Below are 21,595 nucleotides of genomic sequence, written 5' to 3' on the forward strand. Positions count from 1 at the left end.
TATTCATTTAAAACAGCAGGTGTTAAGAGCAGCCTTGTCATAGCAAGGCAAAGATTATATTGTGATCCCCCCTGAATTTGTATTCTGGGCTGTGCTTGGATAATGTTCAGATGCACCATTACTGGGAAGGTCACATGGGCAGGAATATCTAGGGCTGCTTTTTAGATGTTTGGTGGAGACTCAGGTCTGCCACCAAAGGCCCAGTTTGACCTTCGGGCACCAAGATGTCTCTGCTCAGCCCTACCTTCCCTAGACTTGTTTATCTTTCACGGCAATGATGGAAGAGACCAGGCTCAAGAACACGTTCCCAGTCCGCACGGTCAGATTGACAGGCATCGATCTTTGCGCGATGACTTCCTTGAAAATGATTGATTTTCTCTTAATGCCAAAGGGATTTACTGATCCAGCACATGGCTTCTCATATGGCTCCTGCGGGGAAAGAGAGGGAGGAAGCCAAGGCCATAAGCACTCATGCTGCTGGCTCACAACACAACACACATGCAACCATTTGGTAGCCAAGAAGGTAATTTGGACAGCAATTACAGGGCCATTTGGGTGTGTGGGTTATTCAGTGGGCTAGAGCAGAGGTTCCCAACCTTGGGGCCCCAGATGCTGTGGGACTACAACCCCCATTATCCCCAGCCACAATGGCTTCTGTCCCCTGCAGCTGGGGAAAATGGGAACTGTAGTCCAACAAAATCTGGGAATCCTTGAGCTATAGCATTTGGTTATATTCCGTGGTAAACTGTTTGTTCTACACAGGAGCCACCATTGAGTGGAGCCACCACTGAGCGAACGGGTTCAAAAAACCTGGGCCACCAACAGCAGTCGTCTGTGCAATGATACATGGCTTCAAGATTTAACCTCAGGTTAATCAAACCGTGGTTTTACGTTGTGTCCGAAAGGGCCCTATGACAGCAAAAAGAACACTCTTTCAAAAAAAGAATTTAAGGGTCCAATTATAAACTACAGCATCTCATCCGTTTTACAGCATATCTGCACCACGTTTAAAGGGGTGGCGTTACTTGTCACCCAGCTGAAGTCTGCAAATGTCTGGGAAGGTTGGAGAGATGCTTTAGATTTCATGACCAACAGAATGTCCTGGGCTTATAACGGGAGAATGTTGAAACTCCTCATCTTAACTACAGTTGGACCAATATAATTAAAGGATGTATCCTCCTAGGATCCCCTTGGCATGTCCAGAGGCTCCTTGCTGCTGAATTGACATGGAAAGGTCGAAAGCTTGGAGGCAGGAAGTTTTAAAAACCCTCTGTGGCACCACATGTGAGCATGAGCAATCAAATTCTGTGGCATGGCAAGGCTCCAAACTCCACTGGACAGACACAGGGTCATCAAGACAGGGCTTGGACATTGAGATTCAGGAGAGACTCAGCTAGTGTCAGCAGCTAATATTATCTGGAAGCCGTCAAAGCAACGGGCCTCTCTGCTTTTTGGCATCAAACCAACGTGGATTCCTGCACTGGTCTCAGGGGGCTGGCTGGCAGGAGTATCTTTACTTTGTCCATCACTGGCTTCTGGGTTGCAGCTTGAATGGCATGCCAAACAGACATATTGCAGAGAGAGGAGAAGGCGAGAGGACGGAACGGCAGCAAAAGGCACCACACGGTGGACTCAAGGCCGCCTCCTCCAAAGTGGTTGCTAGCTAGGATGGCGGTGACGAACGGAGAGAGGAAGCACAGAGAGACTTCAAATACAGAAACAGTCCATCGTTTCCCGGGGAGGGAAGTACTATAGGTCACAGCCCATTACTCATCCATCCATCCATCCCTGCTCACAAAACAAATTAAGGAATTAGGAAGGTGCAATTAGAAATAATATCAATTAGGGTGGGAAGGAGAAATCAAGAGACCAAGAACAAAACTCAGGTCAGTCATAGTCAAACAAATTGCTGGGTTCCAGGAATAAGTCAGGTGTTTGTTCACGTACAGCGTTCAAGGGGGAAAAAAAATCAATGACAAACATTGAATCCACTCTTATTCCTACCAGAGAATCGACTCTCAGAAGAACACCCAAGAAACAACAAAAGGCAGTGCCCCATGGGCTTGTGGGTGGTTGGCAACCTATGTGCACTACACCACCACTCACTCTGGGACACCCTGGAGCCCCCCACAAGTGGAGTTACCAGGCTGCTGAAATGCCCCATTATTCCCTTAGCTTAAAGCGTAAAGATGCGCAAACTTCAGAAATTCTTTAAAAATCAAAATCACCAAAAAAGCATGCAACAATCCAAAGAGAAGCCTTCGAATTCCAATATTTACAAGCTGAGTGACTTGATTGAATCTTCTCTCCTTGCTCCATTTCTCTTTAAAGTTGATGAAAAAACACAGGTTCCCTCCCCCACTGCTGCTGAACGAAGAAAATAAGGCACACACAGTGTTATCTGCAGAGTCAAATTAAATCAAAACATCCCAAGGCAAAGGAACACGGACGGACAGTACCCAACACAGTTTCTTTGGGCCAGCTTTTCCTAGAAAGACGCTCTTAATGAGGCCGACAAAGATTCTGCTTTGATTCAGAGGCTGCCACATCACCCTTGTGCCTTCAAAGTTCAAAATCAGCCAAGAGGCCCTAGCGAGAAGGTCCAGGCAGCAATGAAGGGGGCCGAGGAAACACACCGAACTCTCCCTTGCACAAGGCATATTCTGACTGGGCTGGCCCAGCCTAGAGGCAAACGATGCAGCCGCCCAGTGAAGCCAGATTTCCAGGAGCACCAAGACAGACAATGCAGATTTCTTTGAGAAGGAGAAAGAGACACTTTTGGGCATCAGGCACTCTGGAACGCATGACTCTTGACCAAGGGTGATTTAGATTTCCCAGTCAATAATCCGCCTTGTTCTGTCCCTAATTTTGCCATTTCATTTGCTTTGTTCAAATGAAATGGCAGTGTGAGTGTCTAGAATTCGCCACTGGGTTCAGGGGCATGCCTAGGGTGGGGTGGGGGGGGCTGGGTTCTGCCCCCTGACCCAGCGAGGGCCCCCGGTGGTGTGCGCACCATCCTCCCAGTTGGGATGAGTGTGGTGAGCATGCACCTTCTTCTTCTCCTCCCTGGGGCTGCTCCGGCTGGAAACAAAGCAGAGAGAGCCTGCTTCATTTCCTCTCTGGAGAGACAGAGCCTCCCTGCTACCACACACCCATGAGCCAGATGGGGATGGAGAGGGAACGTACGCTCTCCATTTCCACCCAGCTCGGGGGCCACGAAGAAGCAGAGAGGCCGTTCCGCTCCTCTCTCCAGAGAGGAACGGAGTGGGACCCCTCTGGTGACAGGGGAAAGCTTAGACGTCACTGCCTCCACTTCTGCAGATTTAGGAGCCGTTGCAATCACAGCAGTGGTCCCTAAAGCTCCAGGCACCACCAACGTGGATTCCTCAGCAGCTCCTCAGCTTATCCCTGCTGCTGGCACTTTTAAAATGTGTTAAAAGTGACATTTTAATAGTGCCACTAGTAGGGGGAAGCTTAGGAGTTCAGGGGTGTAAGCTATAATTGAGAGGACGGATCCAAGGAACCCAGGGCCCCCAGCTCCTGAGAGCCCCTGAGCTCCCACCCCTCCCTATGTCCATCATTATCTCCTTCATTCTGAGGGGCTGCCGGAGAGAGCGGAGAATGCGGGTCCACTGTCTCCTAGCTATGGCCCTGTAGGAGTCACAGTGGTTTCTGGAACTGTAGGGGCCAGCTCAGAGGTGGAGGGTGAGCAGACGGGGGTGGAGTGGAGGGGCAGGCCGCCCCAGAGCAGCGAGCGGCTCATGTTCTTTGAACATGTCTGCTCAATTCTAGCTCTGCCCCAATTGGGTTGTGAAAACAGGAAAAAATAACATTTCCAGGCAGTTATTGCGTCCTAGGAACATAGGAAGCCGCCTTATACCGAGTTAGACCACTGGTCTATCTAGTTTCGAACTGCCTATTGGCAGCAGCTCTCCAAGGTTTCAGGCAGGAGCGATTTCCAGCCCTACCTGGAGATGCTGCCAGGGATTGAACCTGGGACCTTCTGCCTGCAAAACAGGTACTCTGCCACTGAGTTACAGCTCCATCCCCCAAAAAACATAGAAAGCTGCCTTATACCAGATCAGACCATTGGTCCATCTAGCTCACTATACTGGCTGGCATTGGCTCTCCAAAGTTTCAGATGGGGCAGGGGCATAGCCACTATTGAGCGACAGGGTTCAAAGAACCCGAGCCACCGCCTCTCAGGGGCTGCACCTTGAGGCCCCAACATAACCCTCGCATCTGACGTCAGACGTGGGGGGCATGGTTTAGCTCCCAAACCAGGCCGCATGGCCCCATTCTGGAGTTAAATGGCCAGTGCACAGCACAACCAGAAGCAGCTCTCCTTGCATTAGAGGTAAGGAGAGCCGTTCCTGGCCATGCTGCGAATGCAGCACTGACTTCGACTGAACTCCTGAACGGGGCTGAGCGGCCCCGTTCGGGAGCGAGACCACACCTCTGTGCCTGACGTCAGACACAGGGACGTGGCTTACCACCTGCATTTGACTTCAGACGTAGGGGGCAGGGTGAGGGGGGCCACTGAGCGGCCGGACACGGGCCGCCGCTGACCTCCCTCCACTAGTGAGATGGGAGTCTTCCCCAGACCTACCTGGAGGTCCTGCCAGGGATTGAACCTGGGACCTTCTACTCTTCCACTGAGTTATGGCCCCATCCCCAAGGGGTATCTCTCAGAGCAGACAGTGTTCTCATGGAGTCACTCATCCAAATGCAAACCTGGACAAAACCCACTTAGTGGAGGGGGAGTGATAATTCATGCTTGCTACTGCAAGACCAGCTCTCCTCCCTGACATTTTAAAGCTGATCAGCACATAAGAAGCCACAAGGAGGAGGATAATGTTAACATGCCTATTGCTTGATTAAGTGCTGTCAGTGCCGACTCTTAGAGACCACATAGACAGATTCTCTCCAGGATTATCTCTCTTCAACTTGGCCTTTCAGGTCTCTCAGTGGCGCATTCATTGCTATCCTAATTGAGTCCCTCCACCTGCTGCTTATAGCAGAAGCAAAAAAGGTTGGGACAGTCTGGAAAACTTCTGGTGTTTGGGTTCCACAGCTATGAGAGCAGCTCCTGCAAATCATATCTTCTTCTAAGGCAACATCACCCTGAAAAAGGTTAATTCGTGTCACTGCTTCTCAGACTGTCCTCCCTCGGAGGGTACAAATGTGACATTAGCAATCCAGCACCATCATTTTGGCTCCGCTCCAATCTCTAAACTGCATACATGTGATCTGATCTTCCCTGGGTGTTTTTTTTTTAATGCGCTAATTTGTATAGCCAATGCACCTCCACGGGTCCTCAGATTAACTGGGAGCTGCATGCATGTGAACTGCCTCCCTCAACAAGGAGACACTGTGCGGTGGTTTGGACAGAACAGGTCCATGTGACGGTGCATCTGCAGGACAGTGGAGAAATTCAAGGGACTCGGATCTGACATTTTAAAAAAAATTGAAGCTGGAAGCACGTTCTGTACCACTTGGAGCAAGTGTGTGTGTGCATGTGTCTTTTTCGCTTAGAAAGGAGACAGGTCCCGGGGAGGTGGGGGGGGGGCATGATGGAGATGTATAAAATTATGCATGGTATGGATCAAGTGGGTAGAGAGAAGCTTTTTCTCCCTCTCTCATCATATTAGAACCTGGGGTCATCCATGGACGCTAAATGCTGGGAAGTTCAAGACAGACAAGAGAAAGTACTTTACACAATGTGCAGTAAAATCACAGCATTAGCTTCCACCAGAGGTGGTGGTGGCCACCAATCTAGATGGTTCTAGCCTAGAGTGCTGCATATTTCTACATGGATCAGAGGGGGGATGCTCCTGGACGCTGGTGCTAGGGAACACCAAAGGGAGGGGGGTTGGCTGCCCTCTTTTCCCTGCTTGCAGGCTTCTCTGATGTACTTGGCTGGCTGCTATGTGAGGTGGGATGATAGACTGGATGGGCCTTTGACCTGATCCGACAGGGCTTTCCTTACCTTGCTGAAAGGCAACTCCCATCCTCCCCAGGCACACTGGCCCAAGGCCACTGTGGCAAGATTTGAACCGGCGAAGTCTTGAATCGTAGCTTGGTCTCGTAGTCACCAGGCCACGCCAGTTCTCATATATCGTCTCCTCTTTGGAGAAAGGGTCATGGGAGCATAAGAAGCTGCCTTGTATCAAGTCAGACCTTTGGTCCATCTTGCTCAGTCTTGTCTACACTGATCGGCAGTGGCTCTCCAAGGTTTCAGGAGTCTTTCCCAGCCCTATCTGGAGATGCTGCTGGGGGTTCAAACCTGGGACCTTCTGCAGGCAAAGCAGACACTTTACAACGGAGCGATAGCCCTATCCTATAAATATAAGAAGCGGTCTTATACCAAGTCAGACCATTGCCAGGGTTCCAGGCAGGACTCTCTCACAGCCCTGCTTGGAGATGCTGCCTTGGATTGAACCTGGGACCCTGTGCCTGCAAGCAGATGCTCTACCTCTGAGCGACAGGCCCATCCCCTACAGGGTCCCAACCGTATGCGCTGCATCACTGTCTGAGGGCCTAGTCGATGGTCCTGCAGAGTTATGAGAGGGAATGTATGCATTTCCATAACTAGTGAAACAGTTGCCGAGAGGAGAGCGGGAGAACAGAACAAAAACTACTAATTAATTTGTACAAGCAGGCAATTAGAGAAGTCGATACATTAGCATGAGGTTTCTAATGAGCCTCTTTAAAATATGTCCTACGTGTGGCCGGATCGTATAGGAACGACCAAGGTGTCTCTGCCAATGAGGGAATGACGAGCAATCTTCAACAAACCGAGACCCAATTAGCCAACTTTAATGAGGCTGCCTTAACAACAACAGTCCTCAACTAGCAGCTGGCAATTACCCAAGATTATGCAGCAATCACATTCCCCGTGTGTTGGGAGCATGTGCAGCGGAGAGCCAGGTTTGCCGAATTAATTGTCTATTGCCTTTATAGCCTTTAAGGGGATGTCTCTTTTTGCGAGGCTTGAAGAGGTTTCCAAACATTATAGGAGGAACATAGCAATCAGCGGTGGAAGAGCAACAGGATGCAAGACCAGGTGCAGAATTCCATTAGGTAGAATTTCAGCGTTGGAAGGGTCCATAGGAACATAGGAAACATAGGAAGCTGCCATATACTGAGTCAGACAGAGTCAGCAGCACCCTCAGACCAACCTCCCCTGATGATCTCAATCGGCGGCAGGGTTCATTACGGAGAACCCTATTATCTTGGGCCCAAACTGTTAAGGGCTTTATAGGTAATAACCAGCTAACTAGAAGTTAATCATCCATTCAAGACACAGGAGAATGGGTTTCTTCCAGCTAGCACTGAACACTTCCCTGCCAACTGCTGTTCTGTGGTGCACTGTGTCTGAACATGGAGGTTCCATCTAGCCATCATGACTAGTAGCCAGTGACAGAGCCAAAGAACAGCAGCTTCCATTGCTCAGGAAAACATGGCACCCACTCCCACCCCCGCAAAGCTTGTTTTGTTTTGCTTTTTTTAAAAAAAGCAGAAATCAGCTAATGAGGAAGGGCTTTTGACAAACAGCATAAACACTATTAGAGAGGAACTCTTTATCAAGCATAATCCTGTGTGGCTTTCAGGGGAAAGCTCACGTAGAAGTAATCTCCAGAGACAGGTGCAGGAGCAAGGAACAGCACCCTAGACCTTATGAAACCTGTCCCTCTTTATTTCCAAAACTGTTTTGATTTCCTTGATCAGAGCACGTCAGGCTGAGGACAGCGGAGTCAATTCAGTCTAATTGATTTCCTGATGCAGACGTGTTTAGGGTCAACTCATGCATTGGCTGATAAGGAGAAGCTGCTCTGCATGGTTTGTTTTAAAGTCCTCTCTCAAAAATAACAGCAACGTTGTCGTCGTAGCCCAAAGTGATCTCCTGGTTTGCCAAGGACAACCTCCTTCCACAAAGCTGGCAGTGACAACCAGCGCTGGTCCATCCGCTAGGCAGACCTAGGTGGTTGCTTAGGGCAGGAATTCTCAACGTTGGGTCCTCAGATGTTATTGGACTTCAGCTCCCATAATCCCCAGGCCCAGTGGCCTTTGGCTGGGGATTATGGGAGTTGAAGTCCAATAACATCTGGTGACCCAATGTTGAGCTAGGTGGCCAGATTTGGCTTTTAAAAAGCCAAATTCTGGCTTACGGCCCATTTGATCCACGAGTATACCCCTTAGGTTCTGGCAACTTGAGAATCCCTGGTCCTGGGCACCAATTCTTGGGGTGGGGACATGTTAACTGTGCCAGAATATAGTACTGCCAATTATGATTTGCCTCCCACTAATACTGCACTCCTCAAAGATGGAATCCTGCACCCTGCTCCCCAAAGGGCCTGCCCATTATGCACCCCAAAGTACGCAGCCTTCTTGGCTCATTGCACCTCAGCCCCCAATCAACAGCTAGTCTCGTGAGCTGCACTCCTTCTCTTGAGTAAGCCTCCTCCCGAGACCTACCACATGTGTGCTCGATCCTTGCCCTTTGTGGGTGGTGGAGGCGGCCAGGGGTCCAGGGGTGGTAGGGATGGTAAATGCTTCCCTGATGGGAGTGGTGCCCTCTAGGCATGTGCACAAACCGAAAATTCAGACCAAATTCAAACCGAACCGCCTGTCCCCGAACTGGTTCAGTCAAACTGACCAGCCAGTCCGGTCTGTTTGACCGAACCGGTTCAGCGGTTCAAGGGGCTATATTTGTAAAGGGGAATCCATTGAGGATTCCCTTTTATAAGCAAAGGGGTGGAAGAATCCTTTGGTGTTCTGAAGGATGGCTGGGGGAGGGGGGTGGCAAGAGACGTATCTTAATGTTCTTACCGGCCCACTGGCAGCCACTGGCACCAACGCTCATCCCCCTGCGTGTGGCGCTCCTTCTGTCGCAAGAGGTTCTGCCCCCCAGCTGCCCTTTCGATGGTGAACCGGCCTGCCCCAACCAGGCTTCCAGTTCAGTTCGCGATCGAGCCATGGAACCAGCTGAGACAAATCGGTTCAGCACCGAATGGTTCATGCACAGCCCTCGCACCCTCCATGCTAAAGGAGGCAGCCTTTGGACTCAAACACTTTATACAGCTGTTGGCCAGTTTGTAACCTGCTGTTTCTGGGCAAGGTATTGGAGCGGATGGCGGTCTTGGATGAAACTGACTATTTTGATCCTTTCCAGCCTAGATATGGGATAGAAACTGCCTTGGTTGCCCTGGCGAATTACCTATCCCGGGAGATAGACCCCGTGTGGGAATCTGACCCTGTTGATTCTCCTGAACCTCTCAGCAGCTTCCGATACGATCATCCATGGTATCCTTCTGAGCCACTCTCTGGGCTGGCACTTGTGGGCATTGTGATACACTGAGGTCATGCACACAACTGTCTTTGGGTGGGGAGGGCGGGCAGGGCGAAGCAGGGTTTTACCTACTTTCCCCAAAGATGATCTACAGAGCTCCTCGTGGGCATGCCGCTCCGTACCCACACGATCCAAACTGCTCCGTGCAGCACAATTCACTGCAGGGACTTGTTCTCCCGGCCTCCAGGAATCCCAAGCGTTCCCCCAGGAATTCAGAAGCTGAATTCGCATCCAGCTCCACATACCATTGTTGTCTTTTGCAGATTTGGCGATCAAGAGCTAGAACCCGCCCACCCCTGCCTCTAAAACGTGACTCAATGGGACATGGCATTGCTAGCACGTTTAGGCCTAATTATTTCCAGGAGGGCGTTATAAATAGATTGAGGATACTTGCCGGGAGACAGGCTGCGTCCGTGGGGTCCTGCTGCCTATTGCTAAATCAGTCCCCATTTCCTAATGCTGGGACCGTTTTATCCGGGCCTTTCATTCATTTGCTTACCTGCTTTTGCTTAATTGCACTGCCAAACGGGCCCACTGGGTTTCATTAGCAGCAGCTGGTGATGACAGATCCATTGTCATCGTTATTATTTTAAGAGCGCTTCCCTCGTTTTCCAGAGATTCTATTTTCGGCTGTTTTGTCTATCATCAATTAGCCACCTGCCATTTGAGAAGCCTTTTACCCAAAGCGGCACGGCGGTTGGGGACCGCTATCAGCCTTCGCCCCCCATGCGCTCCTACGTGCGTGCACACAGAGGGGAAGTTATTAAATAATGCTCGGCAGAAACACAGCTCATCAGCAGGGTCCTCAGGGGATAGTTCCCGGAGGGAGCAGAAAATGAAAGGCGGTGTTTGTTTTGCTTCAAGAGATCTCCCATCAGCCTTGGGGGAACATGAAGCACTTGCCAGAGACCGGAAATGTCACCCAAGTAGCCAGGACTCCCAAACCCTGTGCCCAACGTTATCCATTTCTCTTGCCACTCTGATGCTGCCGCAGAGCAACCCTCGTTGGCTTCCCATTCCCTTCCAGGCGAGAAGTCTGCTACGGCAATTCCACCAGCAACGCATTGCAGCCGCAGTCCAAAGGAGAGGCTGCCCTGGCAAATAATACATCACTTGGAAGACTTCCCCTCGGAATCGAAATGGAGCTCCCAATGGTCCCCCTGCATCTGCCAGGGAAGATCAGCCGTGGGTAGGCAAACCAATGTTGAGGAAGGGTTATCTGCCATTGCTGATCGCCTCATGGAGGAAGCCCAAAGAAGTTTCCAGTGAATGAGGGGAAGGATCATACCTCATGGGACGAGCATCTGCTTTGCATGCAGAAGGTCCCAGGTTCAGTCCCTGGCAGCACCTCCAGGCCGGGCTGAGAAAGATTCCTGCCTGAAAGCTGGGACAGCTGCTGACAGTCAGAGTAGATGCTCCCAGAAGGAGCGAGTGTGCGGCTTGGGAGTACTCCTGGACCCAGGCCTCACCCTGGTATCTCAGGTGCAGGCTATGGCCAGGCGTGTTTTCTATCAGCTTCGGTTGATTCGACAGCTGCGCCCATTCCTTGAAGAAGATGACCTCAAAACAGTGGTGCATCAGCTGGTAACCTCCAGGATTGACTACTGCAATGCGCTCTACATGGGGCTGCCTTTGTACGTAGTTCGGAAACTTCAGTTCAAAATGAGGCAGCCAGATTGGTCTCTGGGGCAACCCGGAGTGAGCATATTATGCCTGTTTTGAAACAGTTGCACAGGCTGCCTATATGTTTCCGGGCGAAATACAAAGTGCTGGTTATTACCTTTAAAGCCCTCAACGGCTTAGGTCCAGGTTACCTTAGAGAGTGCCTTCTTCTGCACGATCTCCACCGCACATTAAGATCATCTGAGGAGGTCCGTCTCCAGTTACCACCAATTCGTCTGGTGGCGACTCAGAGGCAGGCCTTTTCTGTAGCCACTCCTGGGCTGTGGAATGCACTCCCAGCAGAAATCCATAATTTGAGTTCATCACTGTCTTTCAGGAGAGCCCTTAAAACCTATCTGTTTGGCCTGGCCTTCCAGGGTTTTTAAATTGCTGTAAACTGTTTTAAATGTTTGCCCGGGTTTTAAACTATTTGAATGTTTAATTGGTTTTAATTGTTTTTATTCTGTTGTAAACTGCCCTGATCCACTTTTGGAAGGGCAGTATATAAATCAAATGAATGAATGAATGAATGAATAATAGACAACACCAAGCTAGCTAGGCCAAGGGTCTGACTCAACAGAAAGCCACTTCCTAAGCAACTTATGAGCCCCTGGAACACTGTTTGAAGAGAAATTAAATTCAGCTGTCCGTGGAGTCATGCAAGCACCCCTTCTCCACTAATGGTTTGTTCTCATAAATGCAGGTTCATTTGTTTTTGTTTGCTTGCTTGCTTAAATAAAAGCAGGGGTGACTTTCCTGGTTTGCCCCCTCACCCCCCCCAGCCATCTGCAACCATTCACCAACTGCCAAATGGAATCCAGGAACCTATGCCCGCCAGACAAAGTTGTTATCGATACTGGCAAACAGCAATTCAGTTGCAGAGTCAAGATAACACCTTGATGGTATTCCCTGCCCACAGCTACTTCCACCCATTTGTTGTTTGATCAAAAGGTAAATAAGGAGAGGAAACAAAACAAATCAAGGTATTGTGTTGTTGAATCTCAAGTACTTGGGGCCATTTAAGGGACACCCTGGGAGGGGAGGGAAGATCGAAACCACACAGAGTAACTTGCTCAAGCCCAAACAAGGCAAGTAGAGGCAAATTCAGGTTGCTCCTCCAGTGCCCCCTGCTGGGAAGTTCAAAAATGACATCTAGGGAGCAGAGGGGAAGTGGTGCAGGGGTGAGGATGGGAGAGAGAAAAAAAGTGATCACAAAAAAAGTGACACAAAAGGAAGGGTGTTCAAAAGTAGGGTTGAAGCCGAAATTTCTCTAAAGCAAAATCTGGAAAGGTTTTCCTCAGATCTGAGCCCTTCTACCAAACACAGATGGAAAGTCTTCTGCCTACTGTGACATCAGGCCAGCTCAGCCAATCAGAGGCTTAATGCAGCACAATACAGATTGCACGGAAGTCACAAACTCTACTTAATGGTTGGCCCCTTTGCAGTCTTGCAGGGAATTCTGGGGTGCATATTTTTGCACCAGGGTAGTCATTCAGAGCTGTAAACTGGGCCCATTCTGAGCTGCAAACTGGGCCTACTCAATTTAGGCCCTCCAACTGTTTTTGGACTACAACTCCCATGATCCCCAGCCATAGCCAGGGATTATTGGAATTGTAGGCCAACATCTGCCTATGATTATGGGAATTGTAGGCCAATATCTGGAAAGAGAAGTGGACGACCAGCAGCAAGGTGGATAGACTCGATTACGACAGCAACGAGTGCACCACTGAGAGACCTTAAAGTCCAAGTTGAAGACAGATCATCCTGGAGAGAATCGGCCCCTTTGGCAGTTAAACTAAGGCTGGCGCTGCCTTCGCAGAGTAGCCCAGGAGCGGATCTTCCCTGCAGGCAAGAGCTGCTCCTGGGCTGCGTTGCCAAGGCAGGGCCAGTCTTAGTTTAGCTCTCAAAGGGGCCGCACGGCCCCCGCTCGGGAGCTAAACTACCGCCCCCGCGTCTGATGTCAGACACGGGGGGCATGTGGGGGCCGCTCTTGCGGCCCCTGATTGATCACCAGCTCAAGGTCTTTGAACCCGTTGGCCCAATGGTGGCTCTGCCCCTGAATCTATCTATGTGGTCGCTAAGCATAGACACCGACTTGACAGCACTTAATCAATCAATCAATCAACCAGACCAATCTCTGCAGGAGGGCTGAAGCTGAGCAGCCCTGCTGTAAACGCACTTCTGGCCAGCCCTGGTCCAGAGAGGGCACTACCTTCTTGGGACGCAGAAGCAGGACACTCAGAATTCAGAAACCAAGCTCATCAGGAGTTTCCAGCTGCTCTGCCCCCACCCGCCTCCTCCAAGTTAGGTATTACCCATTAACAAAAGTCAGATGACTGACTGCAATCAAAGGCTGATTTCAATTTTTCTCGTCGATTGTTTTTTCCTCCCTTTGTTCTGATAACAAGCTCATCAACACATCCTTTTTGTGTGTGTGTTTGCTGGCAGCAGCTGCAGGTAATTTATCTCATATCAAGGCATTGTGGGTGGCTAGTTCTCCCTGGACTTTCGTATTTGTTTGGGCCAAGTCATGCCTCCCTGATACGACTATAGTGTCTGCTGAAAACGGGTGAGTAAAGATTCCTCATTTCCTCTTAGTCATGCTTTTGCTGCTAAATCGAAGCCTTAGCGCCCTGTTCAGCATCATGATTACACCTGTCATGAAGCAAGGAATTAATCTTGCTGCCACAAGTCAGCTTTAAGTAGGGCAGCCACCCAATTCAAGAAATCTTCACCTATCAGAATTTTAGTCAATTTCATTAAATGATCAAATGTGCACAAGTTTGCATGTTAGTAAAAGCATAGTTCTGAAGCAAGGAGCATCGTTTATTTGTCCAATGATACACGAGTGTATCGTAGCAGACATTTTCTGGGAAGAGGATTTCCCTCTTGCTTGTGAGAGAAGAGGAATGCCTCAGAAGAGAGGCAATAGAAATCAGTGACAAAAGAGCCGCTCTAGGAAGAGCAGAAGGTTCCAAGTTCCCTCCCTGGCAGCATCTCCAAGATATGGCTGAGAGAGACTCCTGCCTGCAACCTTGGAGAAGCTGCTGCCAGTCTGTGTAGACAATACAGAGCTAGATAGACCAAGGGTCTGACTCAGTATATGGCAGCTTCCTGTGTTCCTATGAGAAGCCACTGCCAGTCTGTGTAGACAATACTGAGCTAGATGGACCGATGGTCTGACTCAGTATATGGCAGCTACCCATGTTCCTAAGGCTTCAGCTGTTACCATGAAATCACCAAGAGACCAGCTTAGAACTAGGCCAAAGCCTGGGAATTTCCTCCGATGGCCACAAAGCCTAAAAATAAAGTCGATGCATTGGCAAAGTGAGACTCCACATACCAGATTCCAGAAGAGTGGGTTAAAGGCAATGCAGAGGATAGCAGCCACAAAGTGCAGGTCTGTCACATCCACATATTCCAGGAGACGAGACATGGCTGAGAGGTCCACCTGCAAGAGGCGACACATGTTAGTCAGGGACCCCATGTGGTGACGCCAGCAATGGCTCCCATGTGGGACTGGTTCAGACACAGCCCCAAACCACAGTAAGGCCATTCACATGATCTCCAATAGGGTAGGACAATTCTGGATAGTCTGCGAAAGAAAAGCAAGGTAGGAGGGGGAATGTAGAATCCAAGGGAAAGAGTTGTGGTACGCAAGGACAAGGCAGTGGAGTGAAATCAGGAATCTTAATAGTTTAATGAAATAGAGATTATGTACAGAGAGGCAAGCGCAGACTGCTTTTTTTCAGTGCTCTTGCTGCTGGCTGTTTGTTAGCCCCACCTCTACTCCAGGACTAGAATGCAAGTAACTAAAGCCCCACTGAAAAGCTGGCCTGGATCAAGGAATGGGTTAACCAAGGGCTGGAATACAAGTAACTAAAGCCCGCTTCAAAAGCTGGCCTGGATCAGGGAACGGATTAGCCAAAAACACCAGAGGGAAGAAGTCAGGGCGGAGCTATAATTGGGCAGGCATGTCCTAAGAACACAAGCCGCCCAGAGTCCACGAGTCGCCTCCCTCGCCTCTCCCTACCCCAGCTGGCCGTCGGCTTGCTGGCTGCTCCTGCTGCTCATTGCACCGTCCCACTGCTCACTGTCCCACCCCCTCGCTCAGCCGGAAACCAGGCCGGGGGAAGCCCCAAACAGGGCCTTCCCACCAACCCACCGCTCTGGGTTGCCTGGGGAAAGAGCAGGATAGAAATGCAGTAAAGAATAAGAACAACCCTTCACCAATCAAAGAATCTTATGGCACCTTAAAGACTGTAGCTCACAAGAGCTTATGCTACAATAAACTGGTAGGTCTTTGAAATTCCACAAGACTCTTCAACATCTTTGCTGCTACAGACTAACAGGCCTCTCTCTCTGGAAGTTCTTCAGTCATGAGGAGCCTGCTTTGCCAACGAAGAACATAAATCTCAACATCTCAAGTTTTTGGAATCTTGTTTAAAACCACAAGGCAAAAAACATATGGCATGAATCTGCAAATTTACAGAAGATCAGGCAGCACCAAAATCAACCAAACGAACAAAAAAACCCAAAGATGCAACATAACTCATCAATTCTTTCATACTCAATCATTAGCTTAAGAAAATGAACTAATGATTTGTTGTTTAACAAAGTCATGGGTTCTTTTGATGCCACCTGATTCTGTTTGTCCCTTCAACTTCACTGTGAAGTTACAGTGCCCAGAACAGTTTCCAATTACCTTACAAGTCTTTTTTGTTCCCAGCGAAACTGATAGATCTATAGAGGACACTTAGTGTTTTGCAGGATGATGAGCTCCACTAACTTCCAAGAAATAACACATCCATCACCTAGTTTTCAAAAGCCCAGGACAGACACAGCACCGGCAATTTCCAACATAGAAACAAGGAAACTTCAAATCCACACCAATGCAATCAGTCAGTCCCAGGTGTTGACAACACAACTTGCACCAATCAAGGAAATTACATGGGGGAGAAAAAAAGAATTGCATCACCTTGTCTCTCTCGCCCACCCACCACCACCACTTTCTGACCACTGAAAATTGTTTTTCAAGGTTAACTTTGCAAGACTTCCTCAAAAGTGCTCCTATCCCCCTGAAGGATTCTTTGGCAAGGGGCAGGAGGAGGTTTAACTGTAATGCAGTTTCACTTGAAAAACACGTTTTTTGGCTGGGTCAGCATAACCTCAGAAGGGCTGCAGGGGCAATACTAACTAAGTTGCCTGGAAAGATAAGCTGCCCACTGTAACACAGGGAGGGTTATGAGAAGGGAAGCAGCAGGATGTTGTAAGCACAGAAACAGAAGATTGAAACGCTTCAAGGAACTGTAAAGTCACCCCGTGACCCCCAGAATGCCAGAATGCACTCGCTGGCGTCCTACTCTGAAGGACTCTTTCCCTTCTTTATCTGCAAACCGAGATCTGCTGTGGAAGACAGCCCTGCCCACTGACCGACCAACTCCTGTCTGTTTCTGTTTGTCATCAGGAAGGATAGCCAAGCAAGACAGAGGCAAAAAGTGCTGGAGAAGGCACAGATCAGCTGCTGCTGCACTCTGCAGGGTCTCCATTGACAGAAGCCTGCTTCTCCCAGCCACCCCGCCTTTCCAGCTTCTGCTTTTGCCACCACACATCTGCAAAACAGACACGCATCTATACCTTGCTATAATCCACATTATTCAGTCCTTCACAGCAATCCAAAGGGGGGAGCAGGAGAGGCATTCAACACCACAGCTTAGTGTTAGCACGTTAAGGTTTCTACTGACACCAGACATGAGCTCTTCCCTAAACGTAAGAGGGGGAGTGGGGGGTGTAAATGGCAACCTCTCCTCTCCCCGTCTGCTACAAAGCCTTGGCTCAACTGATGCAACGCAAATTGCAAGCAGAAAGTCGGGTTTCCTGGTTTCTCGCCACTTACAACGCCTCGCGAGGCATCTTGGGAAATGGAGTTGTCGTCTCCCTGCCTTCCTTTTTCTCTGGCAGCTGCTGTTCGGGGAAAGAGAACCACAAGACCCAGAAGTCCACGCGAGGCTGGCTGCGTGAGGTTAAAAAAAAAGAAAGCAGCAGCAGCCTCCTGGGATGAATCAAAAGCGCTTGGATGCTTGTGCAGGCGATTTGCAGCCTTGCTTCGAGTTCAGCTTCCTTACACGTGTGCGCGCGTGCAAAAGAGAAGGCGACACACGTTGCCCAAGTTTGCCCAGGCGTATTCTGGGACGCACAAGCCCGGTTCCTTGACATATGTGCCTCTAAGCTGCCTGGAAAGAAGTGTTTGCCATGTTCCTATAAAGAGAAATGCAGGGTAGGCAGTAATCCTTTCACACGTGACACAGCAACAAACCCAGGTTTGCCAGCCAGGGGAGCCTGAACAGGCAGCCTGCAACCAACCTTGCCTCCCTGACAGGATAGGCACGCCTACTGCAATTTCTGTACCCTCCTCAAGGTGAATTAAGGTATAAAGTTGGGGTTTTTCTTTTTCTGATTCAAGACACTAACCTTTCCTGGATGGTTCGTTCTTGGGATACGGACGTTCGAGGTGGCAAAGAGTCCAGCCAACTCACTGCCGCTGGTCCATGTCAGGATTGGACTTTGCACTGTACACAGGCAAAGGCTCAAAGTTGGGTAACCAACAGTTGGCAACTGGTCGGTCGGTATTGCTGGCCTTTATTCCCTCCCAGGGCTCTGCAGGGTGTGTGCTGAAGTCACTGGCAGGTTTAGCAATGCCACTCGGTTATAGCTGGTGACAGGATCATCTGCAACGTGGCCAATTCTTCAGACATCTGTCCGTCTCCAGGAGCTTTTTCAGACAGTGACTTTACCATGATTTTTCTTTGGGAGAGTGGGTGTGCCTTCACATATTGGCTGGATTTACCCCAAAGTCCATGCGATATTTCAGAGAGAACGTCACACACAATTCGGGTGTTTCCCTCCATATTGGAACCTAGCCCTATTTATGTCCAGGATTTTTTTAAAAAAAATAAATCATCTTTTTGCATTGGAGTATCTGTTATGCCCTGAACACTCACAGTAAAGCATCACAGTAGAGCCTGCTGTCTGAAAAGTCTCCAGGTGACTCTGGAAAGCAAGCTCAGAGATGTGAAGGGTTTGCTAATACTGGGGGGGGGGAGAATGGGGGGACCCCCCCAGGGACACCTTCAGTGACTAGCCCAATTCAGACATGATGCTGTACGAGTGTACAGAAGTCATTTTAGAAGTGGAAGAACACTTCCCTTTTCCACAAAAAGGAAGAGCATTTGTGGGAAGAGCATCTGCATGCTTCATGCAAAAGGTTCCAAGTTCCCTCCCTGGCAGCATCTCCAAGAAAGGGCTGAGAGAGACTCCTGCCTGCAACCTTGGAGAAGCTGCTGCCAGTCTGTGTAGACAATACTGAGCTAGATTGACCGGTGGTCTGACTCAGTATATGGCAGCTTCCTATGTTCCCCACCAAAAGTGAACTGGATACAGGCCCTTCAAATGCATGGTACAGATAGGAAGTGTACTTCTGTACCTGCGTTCAGCATAGCGTGTGAATGATGATACCGGTGTACTGTGTACACTGTACACTCGTTGTACGAGTGTTGAGTATAACATGTGAATGGGCCTCTTGTTGGCAACGCTACCACCAGTCCTTTAATGAGCTCAGGGGAGCATGCATGCATTGCCTCACAACAACCCTAGGAGGTAGGTACATGGGGGGGTCTCCAGGAATTCGCATCCATATCTCTCTTGAAAGCAATTCTAGAGGTGCTAATGTCTGATGTGGTGGATAATATTGGGGGAAACCAATCAGAGAACCATCTTCTTGTTCTTTTCACTATGAAGACTGCTTAGGGAATGTTTTTGGTTGAAAAACAGAGTGGGGAGATGGTCAATAAATAATAAATGAGCAGCCCCTCTGGGCAAAGGTCAGCCTTGTTAAGCAGCCCTGCAGACTGGACCAAGTGGCCCCTCTTAAATTGGCGGCTCGCTTCCATTTAGCTGCGGTACTGAGGGAGAGTAATTATCCCACTTCAGCCCCTCCAGTGGCTGTTGCCGGCATCTCCTTTGGGTTTCTTTTTACACTGTGAGCCCCTCGGAGGCAGAGAACACGAACCACCTTCTCGTGGCCTTTGCTATGAAAACCACGGTGGGAACCTTTGTGTGTGGAATAGCAGAGTGGCCAGCTGCTCACTAAATAATAAATGAGCACCCTCACCCCAGGCAAAGGTCAGCCTCATTAAGCAGCACCTGCTAACTGGGCCAAGAGGCACCTTTTCAAAATGGCGGCTCTCTGATGTTAGCAGGGGGAGAGCAACTGCCCCTATCTGGATTATTGTATTGTGCCTCTCTAGGGGCTGTTCCTAATGCTTCCCTTGTGGTTCTTTTTTAAACCAGGCCTGCTCAACCTTGGCCCACCCAGCTGTTTTTTCGAGTACAACTCCCATAATCCCCAGCCACAGTGGCCAATAGCCAGGCATTATGGGAGTTGTAGGCCAACATCTGCTGCAGGGCCGAAGTTGAGCAAGCCTGTTTTAGACTGCGAGCCCCTTGCAGACAGTGAACCATCTTTTCCTTATTAGCATACTTTCCAGTAGGCTTATGAGATCACCCAGCATTCTGTGTGCGTGTGTCCATGTGTGTCCTATCAACTTTGCAACGCCTGGACCAATATGAACCAAATCAGATACAGTTGTAGGGACACATAGGGACACCTCAACGGCATAGTTTGTGATGATGCCATCCACCCTGATCCAAGATGGTGGGCGCGTAAACTTTTGAGGCACAAGTGGGCTAACTTGTGAACCACTTAACCAATTTGAACCAAATTTGCTACAGCTGTAGGGACACAAAGGGATGCCCAAATTGCATGGTGTTTGATGATGTCATCCACTCCAATTCAAGATGGCAGCCGCATGAACATCTGAGGCGCAAGCAGCCTAATTTGTGGACTGCCCAACCGATTTAAACCAAATTACCTACAATGGCAGTGAGTGACACCCAGGGACACCACAATGGCATAGTTTGTGATGATGTGATGATGTCATCCACACTGATTCAAGATGGCAGATGCATAAACTTTGGCGAAACAAGTGGGTCTTAAGAAGGGCCTTAAAAGAAACCAGGGAGGGGGCTGAATGAATCTGGTGGGGGGAGTGTTCCAAAGAAGAGGGGTGGCCACAGAGAAGGGCCTCCTATGGGTCCAGGCATCATGCACTACACCAGGGCCTGGAACACTAAGGAGGGCCAGCTGAGAAGACTTCACAGGAGGTCTTCAGACCTTACCCTTAATACAACTGGCCAAGAGAGGCGATCCCGGAGATATACAAGTGCTAAGCCCGTAAGGGCTTAATAATAACAAGAATAATAAGAGCTTAATAATAAATAAAATAAGAACAAGTTTATTCTACGTTGCATGAAGCACTGCTTGCTTTTCCCTGCTGTGAACTTGCCACTGATCAATTCAGTTCAATTCAATATCTTACATGAGAAGCAGAAAAAGCTCTTTCTATATACAGTATTTACTCTCCACACACTTTTTGTTATTTTAAAAACCTCCACTATGACCACCACTTAGGTTATTGCTTTCTTTTGGGTTTTGTCTGAAATTTAAAAAAAGCCTGAAACAATTTAGTTTTTCCTCCTTTTCCCAGTTTGGGGATTCTGGGTCACTGCATGACCCGACAGTCATATGCTTATTATGGGCATTAGCAAAGAGGGTCTTGTGAGCAATTTTTGAGCCTTTTTCTTGGCAACGCAGACAACTGCCTGGGGTTCCTTGGGTTTCCATGATGCTAGCAGAAAGTGTGTGAGCAGAAGGAATCAGGGGAAAGTTTGAGCAGCAACTCCTCAATTATTTTATTTTTTTGGCAGGGGAAGGCACTGTGAGGCTATTTTCATAAGCAGCCTAACCGCCTTTTTACCCCAGCCTTTTTTAAACCCTGTCTTTTTACCTGGAGGCTGGGACTTGCCTCCAGTGATCTGCACTGCTGAGAGCAGCGTGGATTGTATGGGCACGCAGCAGCACGCTGAATAAAACAGTGACCATCATCTGGGGGAAGCTCACATAAGAAGCTGCCTTCTACCAAGTCAGACCATTGGCCCATCTAGCTCAATACCATCTACACCAGGGATTCTCAGTGTTGGGTCCCCAGATGTTATTGGACTTCAACTCCCATAATCCCCAGCAGCTTTTGGCTAGGGATTATGGGAGTTGAAGTCCAGTAACATCTGGGGACCCAAGGTTGAAAATCCCTGGTCTACACTGACTGGCAGTGACTTCTCTGAGGCTGCAGGCAGGAGTCTCTCTCAGCCCTGTCTTGGAGATGCTGCCAGGGAGGGTACTTGGAACTTTCTGCATGCAAGAAGGCAGATGCTCTTCTCAGAGCGGCCACATCCCAAAGGGGAATGTCTTATGGTCCTCACAAGTAGTTCAAATGATAAAGTGATAAACGTGTAATACTGTGGCTGTCAGATCCAGGTGTCCAACTTGAAAACCAAGCTCCATTCCTCTACCAAAGGAATTGGTAGAGGAATTGTATTTCTCTCTTGGATGCAAAATGAAGGAATGCACATATCAAAGCATAAGAGCATTGCTAGATCAGACCCAAAGGGGACCCATCTCGTGGA

General features: G+C 49.2%; 1 protein-coding gene across 21 annotated transcripts in view; it reads right to left on the reverse strand.

Moving 5' to 3' along the window:
- PEMT (phosphatidylethanolamine N-methyltransferase) overlaps window positions 1-21,595 on the reverse strand; it is a 167,560-nt gene that overhangs the window by 115,335 nt on the left and 30,630 nt on the right. For 11 of the 21 annotated variants that reach the window (XR_008311930.1, XR_008311929.1, XR_008311927.1 and 8 more), the window contains exons 1-2: window positions 16,652-16,885; window positions 14,358-14,465 (exon numbers count right to left, since the gene is read on the reverse strand). Coding sequence is in view for 15 of the 21 variants with exons in the window: in XM_053275824.1 (XP_053131799.1) it covers window positions 14,358-14,465; window positions 16,652-16,714 (171 nt within the window). In the remaining 6 variants the exon portion in view is untranslated. Of the gene's footprint in view, window positions 1-14,357; window positions 14,466-15,719; window positions 15,864-16,651; window positions 16,888-16,910; window positions 17,047-21,595 lie in introns of those variants that run through there. The other 10 variants (XM_053275818.1, XM_053275820.1, XM_053275819.1 and 7 more) reach the window with 6 other exon arrangements.

This window comes from Hemicordylus capensis, chromosome 13 (genome assembly GCF_027244095.1).
Source record: "Hemicordylus capensis ecotype Gifberg chromosome 13, rHemCap1.1.pri, whole genome shotgun sequence".
NCBI lineage: Eukaryota > Metazoa > Chordata > Lepidosauria > Squamata > Cordylidae > Hemicordylus > Hemicordylus capensis.